Genomic DNA, 14,574 nt, shown 5'->3' on the forward strand with positions numbered 1-14,574 from the left:
CATGGAAGCATGGAAGAGACTGCGGGATCTCAGAGGGGAGGCGGGGGTGGGTGGGGAGAGATTAAACAGAGAATGAATATGCACATATGCATAACCCATGGACACAGACAACACTGTGGTGAAGGCCTGGGGCAGGGTGGGGCTGTGTGGAAAATGGGAGGAGGAAGTGGGACATCTATAATAATGTCAACAATAAAAAATAAATTAAAAAGGAAAGTGAATCTCTCAAGTTTCTATGATCAACATGGAATTTGACACATAACCTAACAACTTAGCTTATACAGAACAAAGTACAAAGTATATATAAAAGGGCTTTAGAAATCAATAACACTTCATGCGTTATAATTATTATTAAAAATATGATGAAAACATAAAATTTTCCTTAATGTGATATTTTAAGAGGGAAGAAATAATAGGTGTTCTTTCTAATCAGATAGCAATCCTTGAATACATATGTGGATTGTGTCAATTTCTAAATAGTGTTCTATTTTTTATCCAAAATATATTATCACCAAATTTCAACTTTTTAAAATCCCAAACCCTTTCCTTCCAACTGCCATGCAAGCCTTTAACCAAGTAAAACACCAAACCTATCTGGCCTGGTCTCTGCTTTGCTCGCACACACAGAGCTGCTTGCTCTCTGCCTAAAGAAACCTGCTCCCTTTAATTATTAAAAGCAGCAAAAAGCACTGGCAGTTGAAGTTTTAAAAACCAACAAATGTTTGCAAGGGAGGTGCCAATGCCTTTAATCAAAGCACTGCTTCCTGTGATTATTATATTCCACATAAAATAACCACTGTTGTGGCCGCAGACAGTTAGCCAAGCCTGCATTTAGCGGCTCTGTTATTTAGGAAATGACCACGTCCCTTTTCAGAAGCAAAGTGGTTAATATCATGTGATTACTTTAGTAAGAATTCTAAACAAAGCCAGTAATGTGAGGACCCGTTGACTGATCCAAGAAAGCAGTGAGTCCAGACGGAAGCAGACACAGCCAGGCGGCTGGTCAGAGAGAGGACAGAGCTCCTCAGAGGAGCGGAGACTCTGCAAGGCATCCTCCAGGCCAGGCGTGGCTGCGAGGGAGGGAGGCCAGGCAGCTGAGCAAGAACAGAGAGAATGACCTGGGGACTGAGGGCTGCACCTTATCTCCTTGGTGCTTCCAGGAGAGCAGAGGGGCAGCATGTGGTCTCCAGTCAACTCTGGGAACACAGGAAAACATCTCTGACCACCATCCCGCACACAACCCCTCCTCCACGTAACATCCACGCGCTACCACAGGAACTGGGAGCACTCAGCGCTTAGGTACCTGGGGGTGAGTGAAAGCCAGACCCACCCCGGGGCCCCTTTCCCGTAGGATCCTTCCCGCCCAGGAGAGCCTGACCCTGACCACCACCCACACTGTGCACCGCCACCCACCACGGCCTGTGCTCTCTGCTGACTCCCGTCACGTGGGCTGCAGCTGAACGCCAAGAGCCACAGCAAGGCCTCAGGGGGGTCGGCTTCCGACATCAGTAACTGCTCAGCCACCATATCAGCCCATCCTCCAAAGTGAATGAACAGAAACCAGCTCCCCAAGGGGCCTCCGGAGGACCTGGAACGAAACCAGAGCACATGGCAGCCAGGCAGCGTGATTTCTTTCCCTTTTGGTTCTTAAGCAACTGTACTGTTTGTGGACGGCTGGCGTAGATTGTTCTCATCACTGAAATACACAGGAGTGCAAGTCAGCCTCAGAAAAGCAGCTCACGGGGCACTTGGAGCCCATCACAGGGCCTTCAAAGGAAAGCCCCTGCCCCAAGAACACCAGACAAACCGTCACATGCAGGAACCCTGAGTGAGTCCAGACCTCTGGGAAGGGAAGGTTCTGGCCCACGACCAGCAGGAATGATGCAAGATGAATAGGGCTGCTGCGGAGAGCAGGGCGCCCAGCCCAGCAGCCTCCCAGGGGCTCCGGAGCCAGAAGCGATGGGGCTCCCTGGGGCCAGCACAGATGGCAGAAGGGCCACAGGCAGAAACGTGCTAATTCTTTTCTCAAAAAACACAAGGTTCTGGCCGAAATGCCGGTGATCATGAGTTTTAGTGAACTGTACACTGTACTCTTTCCTGTCAGTACATGTACGTAGAAGCTGAAAAGTTACAGTCTGGTGAGGCTGTCCTTTATCACACCGAGAACTTGGCATTGCAACAGTTGCTTAAAGGGTAGAATCAGCTCAAGGTGGGGACCCACAATTTTACAGTGACAGTGTCAGTGGGCTAACATCTCCCCTGGAAAACATGCAGCAGGAGTGGCCTGAGAGCACAGACCAGAACTTTCCTTCCAAGGGGGAAGCCCTGGGGCAGGAGGCTCGGCCCCCCACAGTGCTCTCTCCGCTGGGGCTGGGCCCCTGCTCCCCTGCTGGGCCCTGGAAGCCCCAAGCAAGAGCTAAGCACTGGCCTCGCCCTGTCCCCCTGGTTACTGCACTCCTCTGGTCCAAGGCCTCTCTGAGGACAGCTGATGGATAAAACGTTAAAAATTCAGCTCGCAGACAATGGAGAGGAAGGAAGGAAGAGCAGCTTCACTATCTCAGAGGGAGAGCGGACGCTCCCTGGGTCCTGTGAATGGAGGGCTGGATTATGATGCCCAGAAGCAACGAAGAGGCCCCAGGACTCTTCCTGCAGACCTCCTGGGCAGCGAGCCGAGCTGAGCAGCAGGGCTCTCCCGCTCCCCGAGGGGCATCATCTAGGATCAGGGTTCCAGGCCTGCACTGCAGAGGCAGCCCTGTTATCCCCCCTCTCTTCTACCAGTAACTGTGTGAGACGTAGTCTCATGTGGGCTGAGAAAATGCCAACCTGCTCAAAGATGCCTCCCTGCAGGCGGACCCCACGTCTAGGTAAGGCAGACCCTGGTTAGGTTTTGGATCTAGGTTCTGCTCTTCAGCAGAGGCAACCAGCAAGGGTGCCGTGGGGCTGCCAGGGTGGCAGGCCACTAGTACGGCCAACTCTGATCCCTACTCAGCCACTAATCTCTTCTGCCATTAGGGTCTTGGTGGAGGGCAGAAGGGAGCGACTGGCTCCCGGGAGTGACCATGAGCACGCCTGGAGCACTGCTCGTCACCTGTGATGCTCAGTGATAGGTCACAGAGAATTTCAAGAGGGAAAACTGGCAAAGGAGCCAATAAAGGTAGTCTTGTAGGCTACTACAGACAATGAATGAAATACTTCCACTTTAAACACAAGGAACTTAAGAGGAAGCTGAAGGGTGTTATTTACTGAGAACTTAAAGCCTAAATGTGGATGTGGTAGGAAAATGGCACATCTCAGAAGGTACTTACTATCATCATAATGTTAGACAGGATTTTTAAATTTTAAATTAAATACTTAATGCAAAGAGGGGGAAGTTTCCTCCCTTAGGAAGAAAACAGAAGAAGAGCAGAGGACCAGAGAGGCACCTTCTCCTTCTGCATGGCTGGGGGTTTGCAGTATGTGGGCACTGCTTTTTCTCTAGGGTCTATCTTCTTTACTGTTATGCTTGCATATTTCAAAATGTAACGCTGTGCGAGGTATTCACACAGGCATGCCACACAGTTCTGCGTCCCCTGCGTCCCACTCAGCAGTGTGCTTGCTGTTTGGGGATGGTCCCAGACCAATCCTGCCTTTCCATCAGCCCTGCTGAAGGGAAGGGAAGGATCTGGAGAGACCCTGCGTGAGGCAGACCTGGGAGTCATCAGCGTGTGCTTACCCGTGAGTCTCGTCTTCCACTGTTTCTCTGAGCATTTCAGAAATACGTCTCAGTGGCTGGTGCCTCAGTCCCTGTGGGATATCTGTGGGTGGAAAGAGAGCAGAGAGGAACTGAAGAAAAGTCAAACCTACTAGGTAGGAGTCCCCTGCAGCTAAGGTTGGAAGAGTTCGGGGGAAGGGCCATCTTTTTCCTGGTCAATGGAACCCACCCCACCGCTCTCCTACTGGTCCCAGGAAGCACCCATCTTTCAGGCCTGGGGAGAAAGACCCGTTTGTGTTACACAAACTGTACTCCAGGGGCCAAACTCAGGCACATGGGAGCCTGCAAAGACTGCATGAGCAGTGCCCCAGGATTCAGAAGTGTTCTGCTGCAGATGCCCAGGTTTTTTTTTCCTACCGCTAACAATTTGTGATTTCAAAATATGTGGAGACTAACAAAACAGTCAAAAGGAACTAGGACTGGGCTGCCCAACTGTTTTTCTGTGATTGTGATGAATTCAGAATGATTACGGGTTTATAGGAAAGAAAAGGCCAGGAAAAAATACATGCGTATCACACAAACAAATGCTGTTTCTTGAGTTAGTTTTCCTGGTTTCACAATTATCCTGTAATTTTAAACACATCCAGTATGTATGTATCTGCAGTTTGAAATAACATCTGAAAAAGGTTACATATCTGCATGTAGTGATAGATTCTATAATTAAATACACAGGAGGGTAACGGAAGTAACAGAGTAACCACTGCTAGCTACTCCATGAATGTTACAGATGAAAGATCATATATTCTCTCCCTCCCTCCTCTGAACTCCCACACTCCTGATGTGCAGCGCTGGACAGTATTTTCATTCTCTTCTTTGTATTAGTTGTTTAGATACTTGCTTTATGTCCCCCTCTACTTATAGCTCCTAGGGAGTCAGGGCTCATAAGTGATCCATCTTTTATGGCCCATAGGATTTTACAGTGGGCACAAAATCAATTTCTGATGGGTAGAAGATTCTATCTACTATTAAGAACAGTTCAGTTTGTGAATATAACCCCGTTTTTTCTAAAATATGCAGAAAAGTTTTCTAGAAACCAGCACAGGAGGTTCTTTTACTTCTGCTTGAGTTTCTTTACTCTGGACGTAAATCTAGGACAATCAATGCCAAGGAAAGGGGGAGCAGCCGGGGCCCACTGTTCACAGATTTCCAACTTAAAAATGAACAACTCCAGTACTTCTCCCCGAGCTCACTCAGCTGCTCACACAGGCTGACCTTAGGCTTTGGTAATCTGACTTGAGCTGTGAGGTGCAGCCCTGGAAAGTGAATCATCGACTTTTCCATCTTGTTATTGAAGTTATCCTATCGTGTTCCCACAGGTTAAATTTCACAAAACTGTTGAGCAGAGAAGACAGAATCTGAGAAGACAGTGTCAGAAGGGTCACCTTAGATGAGAATCTATGTGTTTTAGAAGAAATGAAGAGGAATTCAGATTTTATAAAATGTGAAACTCTGAATCACCTACTGTCCTTAAATGAATCTACTTACCCAAGTTTCAGGCAAAAGGCAAAAAAAAAATAAAAAAAGGTATAAAAAGGACGTGCTATTGGTTCTTTGGCTCCTCCCTGTGCTCTGCCTCCCACGGTCAGGTAAGATGCCGCCCGCCCGGCACAGTCCGCGCTGGTCTTTGCTGACTCTCCCTCAGGTCTCAGGCTTTATTCTCTGCTTCTGAAATGTGTCCTAAACAGGAGCTCACAGGCCCGCTGATGGTCAACACCAGCTGAATTAAGGACAGAACCATCGCTTCCCCACTGGCGAGGCCTCTGGGAGGCTGGCCGGGGAGACCGGAGAGGCTGGTCTCACGCCTCCTGAATTCCTTCCAAAGCCTTCCCCTGGCCTCGGTAGCAGAAATGTCCCCGAAACTTCCTTGGCTTCGTTCATCCTTTTATCTTTTCTTTTCCAACAAGGGGCATGGAGTAGAAAGAATGAAACACAAATAAATGCACTGTTTTATTCTAACTCGGCCAAGTCATAGCCTGTTCCTGGCATCCAGGTGGACCTGGCTGGCACCAGAGGACCTGTGGTATCCGGGGCAGACTATCAAAACTTAACAAGAGGCCTTTTTTCCCTTTTTCTGTTTCTTTCTTTTGGTAAATGATCCTAACTGGGAAGTCAAGCAAATTGTCATATCAAAACCCACAGAATGAGAGACCCTGAGAGCTCGAAGGGGTGTCGAGAGGACCGACCCCCTCTCCTTGTTTTACAGGCGGGACCTGGGCGGGAGGAAGGGTTAGATGTGTCAGGCTCTTCCCCAGACGCCATTTCACGCGGCGCAGTCAACCGCCACGTACCTTCTGGGTGTTGGAGCAGCACCATGACCAGAGATGGAGAAGCATAAGGAAAGTAGGTCTTGAGTGCAAACTTCAGCTGCAATAGATTAAAAATTGAAAACTGAACAAACATCAGGATTGGAAGGGGTGTTAAGGAAACATAAAAGCTTGCATCCTGTGCCCAAACAGGACCCACCAGTACTAACATGGTCAGAATGTTTTCCTTTATTCAAAAAAAAAAGAAAAAGAAAAAAAGAAGACGTGTCTGGCCAGTGTGGCTCAGCAGTTGAGCATCGACTTCTGAACCACATTGAACCAGATCACGGTTCGATTCCTGGCCAGGGCACACGCAGGGTGATTCCCAGCCAGGGCACACGCAGGGCGATTCCCGGCCAGGGCACACGCAGGGCGATTCCCGGCCAGGGCACACGCAGGGCGATTCCCGGCCAGGGCACACGCAGGGCGATTCCCGGCCAGGGCACATGCAGGGCGATTCCCGGCCAGGGCACACGCAGGGTGATTCCCGGCCAGGGCACACGCAGGGCGATTCCCGGCCAGGGCACATGCAGGGCGATTCCCGGCCAGGGCACACGCAGGGTGATTCCCGGCCAGGGCACACGCAGGGTGATTCCCGGCCAGGGCACACGCAGGGTGATTCCCGGCCAGGGCACATGCAGGGTGATTCCCGGCCAGGGCACATGCAGGGCAGGAGGCAGCTGATCAATGACTCTCTCATCATTGATATTTCTCTCTCTCTCCTTCTCCGTTCCTCTCTCTGAAATCAATAAAAACATATATTTTTAAAAATTCTTAAAAAGATGCTTCCAGTGATCTTATAAATATATTTTCAAAAAATGAATCTTTTAAAGAAATCTTCTGGACTTAAGAAAAAATTACGCTTCTGATGTGTTTAAATCGGTTCTTTACCTCGTGTGGACCTAATTATACACATCACTCTACTATTCAAGCGAGACTCTCCACGGCAGTGGTGAGGTGGTCCTCCCACCACCAGGACACTGGTGCCCCAGGGCCACAGCCGCCTCCACCCTGGGAGGCACAGAGCCTTCACACTTCTGTAAAACGCCGAGATGAAGCCTGGAGACAGTGACGCGCACGGGCTTTAGGGGCAGTCTGATAACCTTTGGTAAACGTGTGAACCCCACGTGACCACCACTCCAACTGAGACATGGCATTTCTGTCACCCCCAACAGCTCCCGTGGCTGTCAATCCCTCCACCCTCGAAACCAGCGCTGAGATTTTGATGAGAGCTGTTCGTTTGGCTTCCTCTTGAATTTCATATAAACAGAATCCTAAGAATGTATATTCTTTTGTGTCTGGCTTCCTTGGCTCAACATGTCTCTTTGAGACTCATCCACGTTGCTGTGTGTACGTAGTTCATTATATTTTTATCGCTTGTAAGAATATACCATGACCTGTGTATCCATTTTCCTGCTGCCGGGCACCTGGGTTGTTTCCAGTTTGGAACTACTATGAATAAAGCTGCAACCGACATTCACATTTATGTCTTTTTGTGCAGAGCGCTGCCCCTCTATGGGTAAACACTGCAGGAGTGGAATCACTGGGCCCCAGAGCGGGCGCCGTCAGGTTCCTGAGGATGCCCGGCGGGTGGCCGCAGTGTGTCCCCTCAGCCGCTTATGAAAGCTCCAGCTGCCACGCACGCCGGGCACGCGCCATCGCAACCGATCCCGTCCCCGCTGGCCGTCCCAGGGCGTGTGAAATGCCACCTCACCCTGGCTCTGCCGTTCATTTCCTGATGGCGAAGGATGTTGAACAACTTTCGTGTCAATGTTGCCAACGTATAGATCTTTTCTGAAGTGTACATTCAAGTCTTCTGTCCGTTTTTGAAAACCGAGTTGTTCCTTATGAAGCTGTGAGAAAGATTCATGCACCCTGGACGAGTCCTCTGTCAGAGTCCATACGGAAAATATCTGCTCCCAGCTTTTCCATTTTAATGATGTCTATCAATGAACAGTGTATCTCACTTGCCCATGTTTTATAATATCTAATTTACTCACTTTTCTCAGAGCTCTTCTGCACCCCTTCTAAGAAATCTTAGGTTACCCTGACACCAAAAAGCAAAACAAAAATAACCACATTCCCCCCGTTTTGTTCTAGGAGCTGTTTCGACACTATTTGCTGAAAACGTCCCTTTCTCTGTTGAACCGCCTCGTGTCTGTCAAAAACCCACTGACCGTGCCTGCACGGGCCTGCCTCTGGGCTCCACTCTGCCCACTGACCTGTGTCTGTCCTTTCGCCAACGCCTCCCCGTCTTTACTGTAGCTTCGAGTCTTGAATTCAGGTAGTGTAAGTCCTCGCCTTTTTTTTTTTTTTTTGCTTTTTTCCAAAATTTTTCTGGCTACTACAGGTCCTTTGCAGTTCCATATAAAATCAGCCTCTCAATTTCTGTTTTAAAACGCCTGCTGGGATTTTGACTGGGATCGCATTGAAATAAGAGATCGAATTGGGGAAAGCAAGCATCTTAACATTCACGAATACGGTTTCTCTCTTCATATATTTAAGTTTTCTTTCTCTCAGCAACATTTGGTAGTTTTCTGTGTATAGGTCTTACCCACCTTTTGTTAAATTTAATCCTAAGTATTTTTGTGTGTGACAGGATTTATCTGTTTCTCTGTGTGCGTCTGCCAGTTTTTGCTTCGCCCGCCTCTGAACGCTGTTCCTGGGCACATATCCGTTTATAACTGGTGTTTCTCCTGGCGGTCGTGCTGTTATAAAATGTCCTCTTACCTCTGGTCACACCCCTTGTCCTGAAGTCTAGTCGGTTTGCCACTAGTACAGCCATGCCAGCTTCTCGTGCTTAATTTAATATTTGAAATCGTAACATATCTCTTTCCTTCCTTTTACTTTAATCGGTGTCTTTAGCATTAGAACAGGTCTCTTGAAACAAGAAATAGTTGGGTCTTGGTTTTTCGTTCAGGCTGAACTATTTGCCTTTTTACTACTTTATAATTTTCACTTAACTTTTGTAACTAACGTACTTGTAGGTACGTTTGGGTTTAGGTCTATCTTTTGATATTAGTTTCTTCTCTCCAGTCTTTTTGTTCCTCTGACAGTCCACAGCTCTTCCTTTTTATACCTCAAGTCAATCAGACTGTACCTTGAGTTCTGGTCACCCCCTGACCCCACTCAGCCCCACTCCCACCCCTCAGGAAAAAATGAGAACAGCCCATGGAGTTTCCTTTTCCAAGGGCTGAATCCCCTCCAGTTTCTATCTGCTTTTCTGGTTACTCTCCAGGACCTTCAAATCATTCTTAAAAATATTTCCCCACAGTTTATAATTTTTAAGTGCGGGAGATTTAGTCTAGTACATTATGAGGGTCCTGCCAGTACCAGAACAAGAGTCTGAACTGATTCTGTTTGTACTGAGCTATTCTACAAGTGCAGAAAAGGTGGCTTGTCCTCACAGCCTTAGGCTTGCCTGCCAGTTGGACTGGGCACACTGATGGGGCTGCACTGCGCTCTCCAAGTAACACAGGGTGAGAGGAAAGGATAGAAAGGGAATGAGAAGCAGTGACGTAGACATTTCCAACAATGGGAAAGAATGTGGGTTAATGGGATTTCTTATAAAGTGCTGGGGAGGAGGGTAATGAAAGCGATTTGATAGTAGCTACAAGGAGCAGAACCTCCGCATTCCTAATAACCAGCACCTCCACTCCTAAGTACACATCCAAGTGTTCAGAGCAGCACTTGTGTGTGGAAGAAAACAAATGCCCGGCTACACTGTGGCACTTTCCCGTGGAGCCCCACCCAGCAACACCCGTCCGGCCCCAGGCCTCCCAGAGCCATCTCGGCAATAAGCTGAGCGAAGAAAGCAAAGCTCAGAAGACTGCAGACAGTAACTGCTCTTGCATGTTGGCTGTTTTATAAAGTACAAAAATAAGCATAAGCAAAGAAAAAAGGTTTATGAAATCATACATATGTGATCAGACTCTTTTCGGGAAAAGCAGAGGAATGATGAACGTAAATTCAAGACAGTGGTTACCTAAGGGGCGCGGGCAGGGCGCCAGGACCGAGGAGGAGCAGATGGACAGAGCTGAGCGACTCCTCAGTCCAGGTCCTGTGTGAATGTCAGGTGCACGGACGCTCATTTTATGAAGAGTGAAAACACAGATGAATGAATGGAGCACAGAAACAAAAGAGGGCAATGCATGGAACAAACAGGACATTGGACATTATGCATCGAGGACCATGATTCACCTAAAATGGGCGCTCAGGAAGGCAGGGGATCGGTGATGGGAATGGCTATCAATTAGAAAGGCAGAAAATCGGGAACAGCCCTAGGAAGAGAAATGATATAATATACGTATATGAAGCCATCTGCAAAGGTCAGAGGCCACTGTCCTCCTATTCTGAGCCGAAGATGAGGGTGATGAATTCCTGTCTTTTTGGACCCCTGCCCTGCCTTCCATTAGGACCCAGCCTGTGTCTGGCACCATCAGATCCATGTAGCCTGGTCAGAGCGCTATTCTAAACTAAAAGTGGCAAAAGTAGAACAAACAATCTTAAAATTTGTATGGAACCACAAAAGACCCTAAATAGTCAAAGCAATCTTGAGAAAGAAACAGCAAAGCTGGAGTTATCATGCTCCCTGATTTCAAACTTTATTGCAAAGCTATAGCGATCACCACAGTATGGAACTGGAATAAAAACAGACACGTGGAGCAGTGTAACAGAATCGAGATCCCAGACATAAGCCCACACATACATGGTCAATTAAGTGACAACAAAGGAGCCAAGAGTATGTAATGGGGAAAGGACAGTCTCTTCAATAAGTGGTGATGGGAAAATTGAGCAGCCACATGGAAATGAAGGAAGCTGGACGACTATATTACACTATATGTAAACATTAACTCAAAATAGCTCTGGCTCCAGAAGCAAAGGGAACAAAAGCAAAACTAAACACGTGGGACTACATCAAACTAAAATGCTTCTACACCATTAACAAAATGCAAAGGCAGCCTACGGAATAGGAGAAAATATCTGCAAATCATATATCTGGCAAGCATCCAAAGTATCCAAAGAACTCATAACTCAATAGCAAAAAAAACCCTCAAACAATCTGATAAAAAAAATTGGCAGAGTTACTGAATAGAAATTTTTCCAAAGATATGCAGATGCCAACAGGTACAAGAAAAGAAGCTCAACATCATCAGTCATCAGGGAAATGCAAATCAAAACCACAATGAGATATCCCCGCACACCTGTAAGAATGGCTATTATCAAAAAGACTAGAAACAGCAAATGCTGGCAAGGATGTTGAGAAAAGGGAGCCCTTACACGCTATCAGTGGGGATGGAAATTGGTGCAGCCTCTATGGAAAACAGTATGGAGGGTCCTTAAAGAGTTAAAAATGCAACTACCATATGATCTAGCAATCCCACTCCTGGGTATTTATCTGACAAAAATGTAAACACTAATTCAAAAAGACATAAGCATCCCCCAGGTCCACTGCAGCATCATCTATAATATCTAAGATATGCAAACAACTGAAGTTTCCATCAATGGATGAATGGATAAAGGAAAAGTGGGGTGTGTGTGTGTGTGTGCGCGCGCGTGTACACAACGGAATATTACTCAGCCATTAAAAATGAAATCCTGCCCAGCCGGTGTGGCTCAGTGGTTGAGTGTTGACCCATGAACCTGGAGGTCGCGAAACTGATTCCAGTCAGGGCATATGCCTGGGTTGCGGGCTCGATCCCTGGTAGGGGATGTGCAGGAGGCCGCAGATCGATGATGTTTCTCTCTCATCAATGTTTCTATCTCTCTATCCCCTCCCTTCCTCTCTCTCTAAAAATCAATAAAAACATTTGAAAAAAAATTTTTTAAAAGAAGAAATCCTGCCATTTGTGACAACATGGATGAATCTCAAGGGTATTACTCTAAGTGAAGTAAGTCAGATGGAGAAAGACAAATACCATATATGATTTCACTTATATGTGCAATTTAAAGGAAGGAAGGGAAGGGGAGAAGGGGGAGGGGGAGGAAGACCTACTAAGCTCATAGACACAGAGAACAGACCGGTGGTTGATAAGCGGTGGGGATAGGGAGTGGGTGAAACCAGTAAAGGGAGTAAAAAGGTATAAACTTTCAGCTATAAAATAATTCATGGGGATGTAATGTACAGATGTAATATACAGCTTATTGTACTGTATTGCATATTTAAACATTGCTAAGACTGTAGATCTTAAAAGTTCTCCTCACAAGAAAAGAAAATTTGTAATTGTGCTTGTTGAAAAATAACAACTGACTTACTGTGGAGATCTTCTCACAATATAAATACTGAACCATTATATTGCACACCTGAAATTAACAGAATATGTCAATTATACCTCAATAACAATAGAGAAAATAAAAATAAAAATAAATTAAAAGCAATTGCAAATCGAGTCCAAATCCGTAGTGCCCAAAGGCAACACTCAGAAGGAACAAAGCTGATAAGAAAACGAGACTCAAGCAAACACTAAAGAACAATACTCCTCTCACCAGGTCCTCCACCCTAACCTAGGTCTGTTCCAGGAGTCGAGGGAGAGGTTTTCTAGCCGTCGGCTCCTAATTGGGAAGAGAAAGATGTACAGGGGAGGGTAAAAGGTATTTATAGTCATGCCTTAAAATACGTAAGGGCCAGCCAGTCAGTGCCTTTCAGCAGGCTCTCCTGAATTCCAGGACGGGTACCAATGATAACGCAGTTTGCTACAGTCTAGCTAACTGGGAAAGAGACGATGGGAAAAAATACATCATAAATACTTCTCGTTGCCTTAAACAACGATAATCCTGAGCGGCTCTTGGGTGTAGCGGTGATGGGACGTTAGCAGAGCTGAGCATCACCGCACTGTTCCAAGTCAGTGCTGAAGGTAGCATGGGGCCCGTGACCGGGCTCACGGGGAGCTGCAGCGGGCCCGGGCACCGGGACAGGCAGAACACCACGCGTAAGTACAGGTTAGTTAAAACGCCCAAGGCGAGAGCCCTCTGGTAGAAAGGCTCCTGTCTGCAGGGTCACTCGAACTGGTCGGCGGTCCTTGCCAGTGCTGCCTGGCCTCTGTCGACGGAGCCTGGCCTGGCTTCTTGCTCACTGGTGTCCAACGCCCACCCCTTAGTCTCTGCCATTCCTGGCTCCTCCTCTACAATTACTCAAATCTTCCCTTACTGTTCTCATTACCTCCTTTCTCTCCTGGAATCCAACTCGCATTTATTTGGGTCTCTCAAAGGCATGGAGACTCAAATAATTAAGAATGCCCAGTGTTGCTTTGTAATACATGGCATTTCCTTCTTAGCACATGCCACATAGACGCCAGAATGCATACGCTGGTCTGGGCCTGGAAAATTCACCTTCCAGGGCGGGCAGGACGGAGTTCTCTGACATACAGTGGACAAACGCTTCTGGGTACTAGGCACAGGGCAGACGGGAACTGTTTTGATTACTCTCGATTAAAAGTTTTACCTTCGCTGGAGCATACATTTGGAAGCTTTCTTTGTGAGCAAAACAGCCTGTCAGAATCACTGAAAGTAAAGTCTCCTTTCTGGTGATTAGCCACATCCTCTGAGCAGCCTCTTTCCTTTGGGGGAATGAAAACTACATGCAGTATAACGAACCTGGTGGTTTTCTTTTTCCAGGGCGTCCATAAAGCACCACGTAAACACTTGAAGGGCGGCTAGTACTTCAGGGGCTCCATCCGTTTCCAGGAGTGCATACCTGAGCAAGGCAATGCAGATCACAGGCACTTAATGATTAACCTGCTAGACACGTGAACCTGGACTGTAGAGGGGAGAGTGGAAACACTCCTTTTGTGCAATAAGCTTCAGCAATATCTCAGCTCATCAGATGCCAGTCCCGTGAGAAGGCAGAGAAATCTCTCCCCCCTTTACCAAATACTTCGCAACTGTACCATGCAGCACTCCCATCCTTGGTTTTTAAATTAAGTACTGCACATCCTTCCACACGGGCCTGAACACTTTTTGCAAATACCTGCACACTGTGTGCCCAGACACGCAGCAGCAGCAGACCCTTTGCTTTTTCAAGTGGAGAAAGAGCTGCCCAAGGGGGAAATGGCTCTGTCAAATCCACCCACCAACGTGGTGCAAGACTGTGTGGATCTGGTTTGCTTCCCTTGCATTTCCACACAACCAACTTTTCTTATGTTTAAACAAAAAAGCAGCTCAGACTTTGCTAGCTTTAAACTAAAAACAGCATTCTGACTTCTTATTTCTATGCTTATTTAGCTTAAAGTTGGTGTGTTTCAAGACCAACCCAAGTGCTGGGTTATTTGCTATTGTAAAAATTCCTTTCCCCAGTGTCTGCTGCCTGCTCTGCAGCCCCACCACTGCGTGGAGGGGGGTGGACTGGAGAGAGCAGGCACCCTGGGGGTCAGCAGCCCTCACAGAGGCTGGAGACCCTCCCCGAGACAAGCTCCCAGAGAGGGTCAATCTCCCACAACGGTCAGCCGTCACCTAACCTGGCGTCCAGTGCTCTGCTCTGGTCTCTCATCACCTGTAAATCCAATGCGTTTCCAGAAAGTACTC

The 14,574-nt window shown here is 47.3% G+C and overlaps 1 protein-coding gene across 13 annotated transcripts in view; it reads right to left on the reverse strand.

Moving 5' to 3' along the window:
- FANCC (FA complementation group C) overlaps positions 1 to 14,574 on the reverse strand; it is a 222,985-nt gene that overhangs the window by 11,133 nt on the left and 197,278 nt on the right. For all 13 annotated transcript variants that reach the window (XM_081151079.1, XM_081151087.1, XM_081151080.1 and 10 more), the window contains 4 exons: positions 13,648 to 13,747; positions 6,040 to 6,115; positions 3,713 to 3,794; positions 1,414 to 1,588 (listed from right to left, as the gene is read on the reverse strand). In XM_081151079.1, the coding sequence (XP_081007205.1) occupies positions 1,414 to 1,588; positions 3,713 to 3,794; positions 6,040 to 6,115; positions 13,648 to 13,747 (433 nt within the window). The remainder of the gene's footprint in view (positions 1 to 1,413; positions 1,589 to 3,712; positions 3,795 to 6,039; positions 6,116 to 13,647; positions 13,748 to 14,574) is intronic.

This window comes from Miniopterus schreibersii (assembly GCF_964146895.1).
Source record: "Miniopterus schreibersii genome assembly, chromosome: 11".
Lineage (NCBI taxonomy): Eukaryota > Metazoa > Chordata > Mammalia > Chiroptera > Miniopteridae > Miniopterus > Miniopterus schreibersii.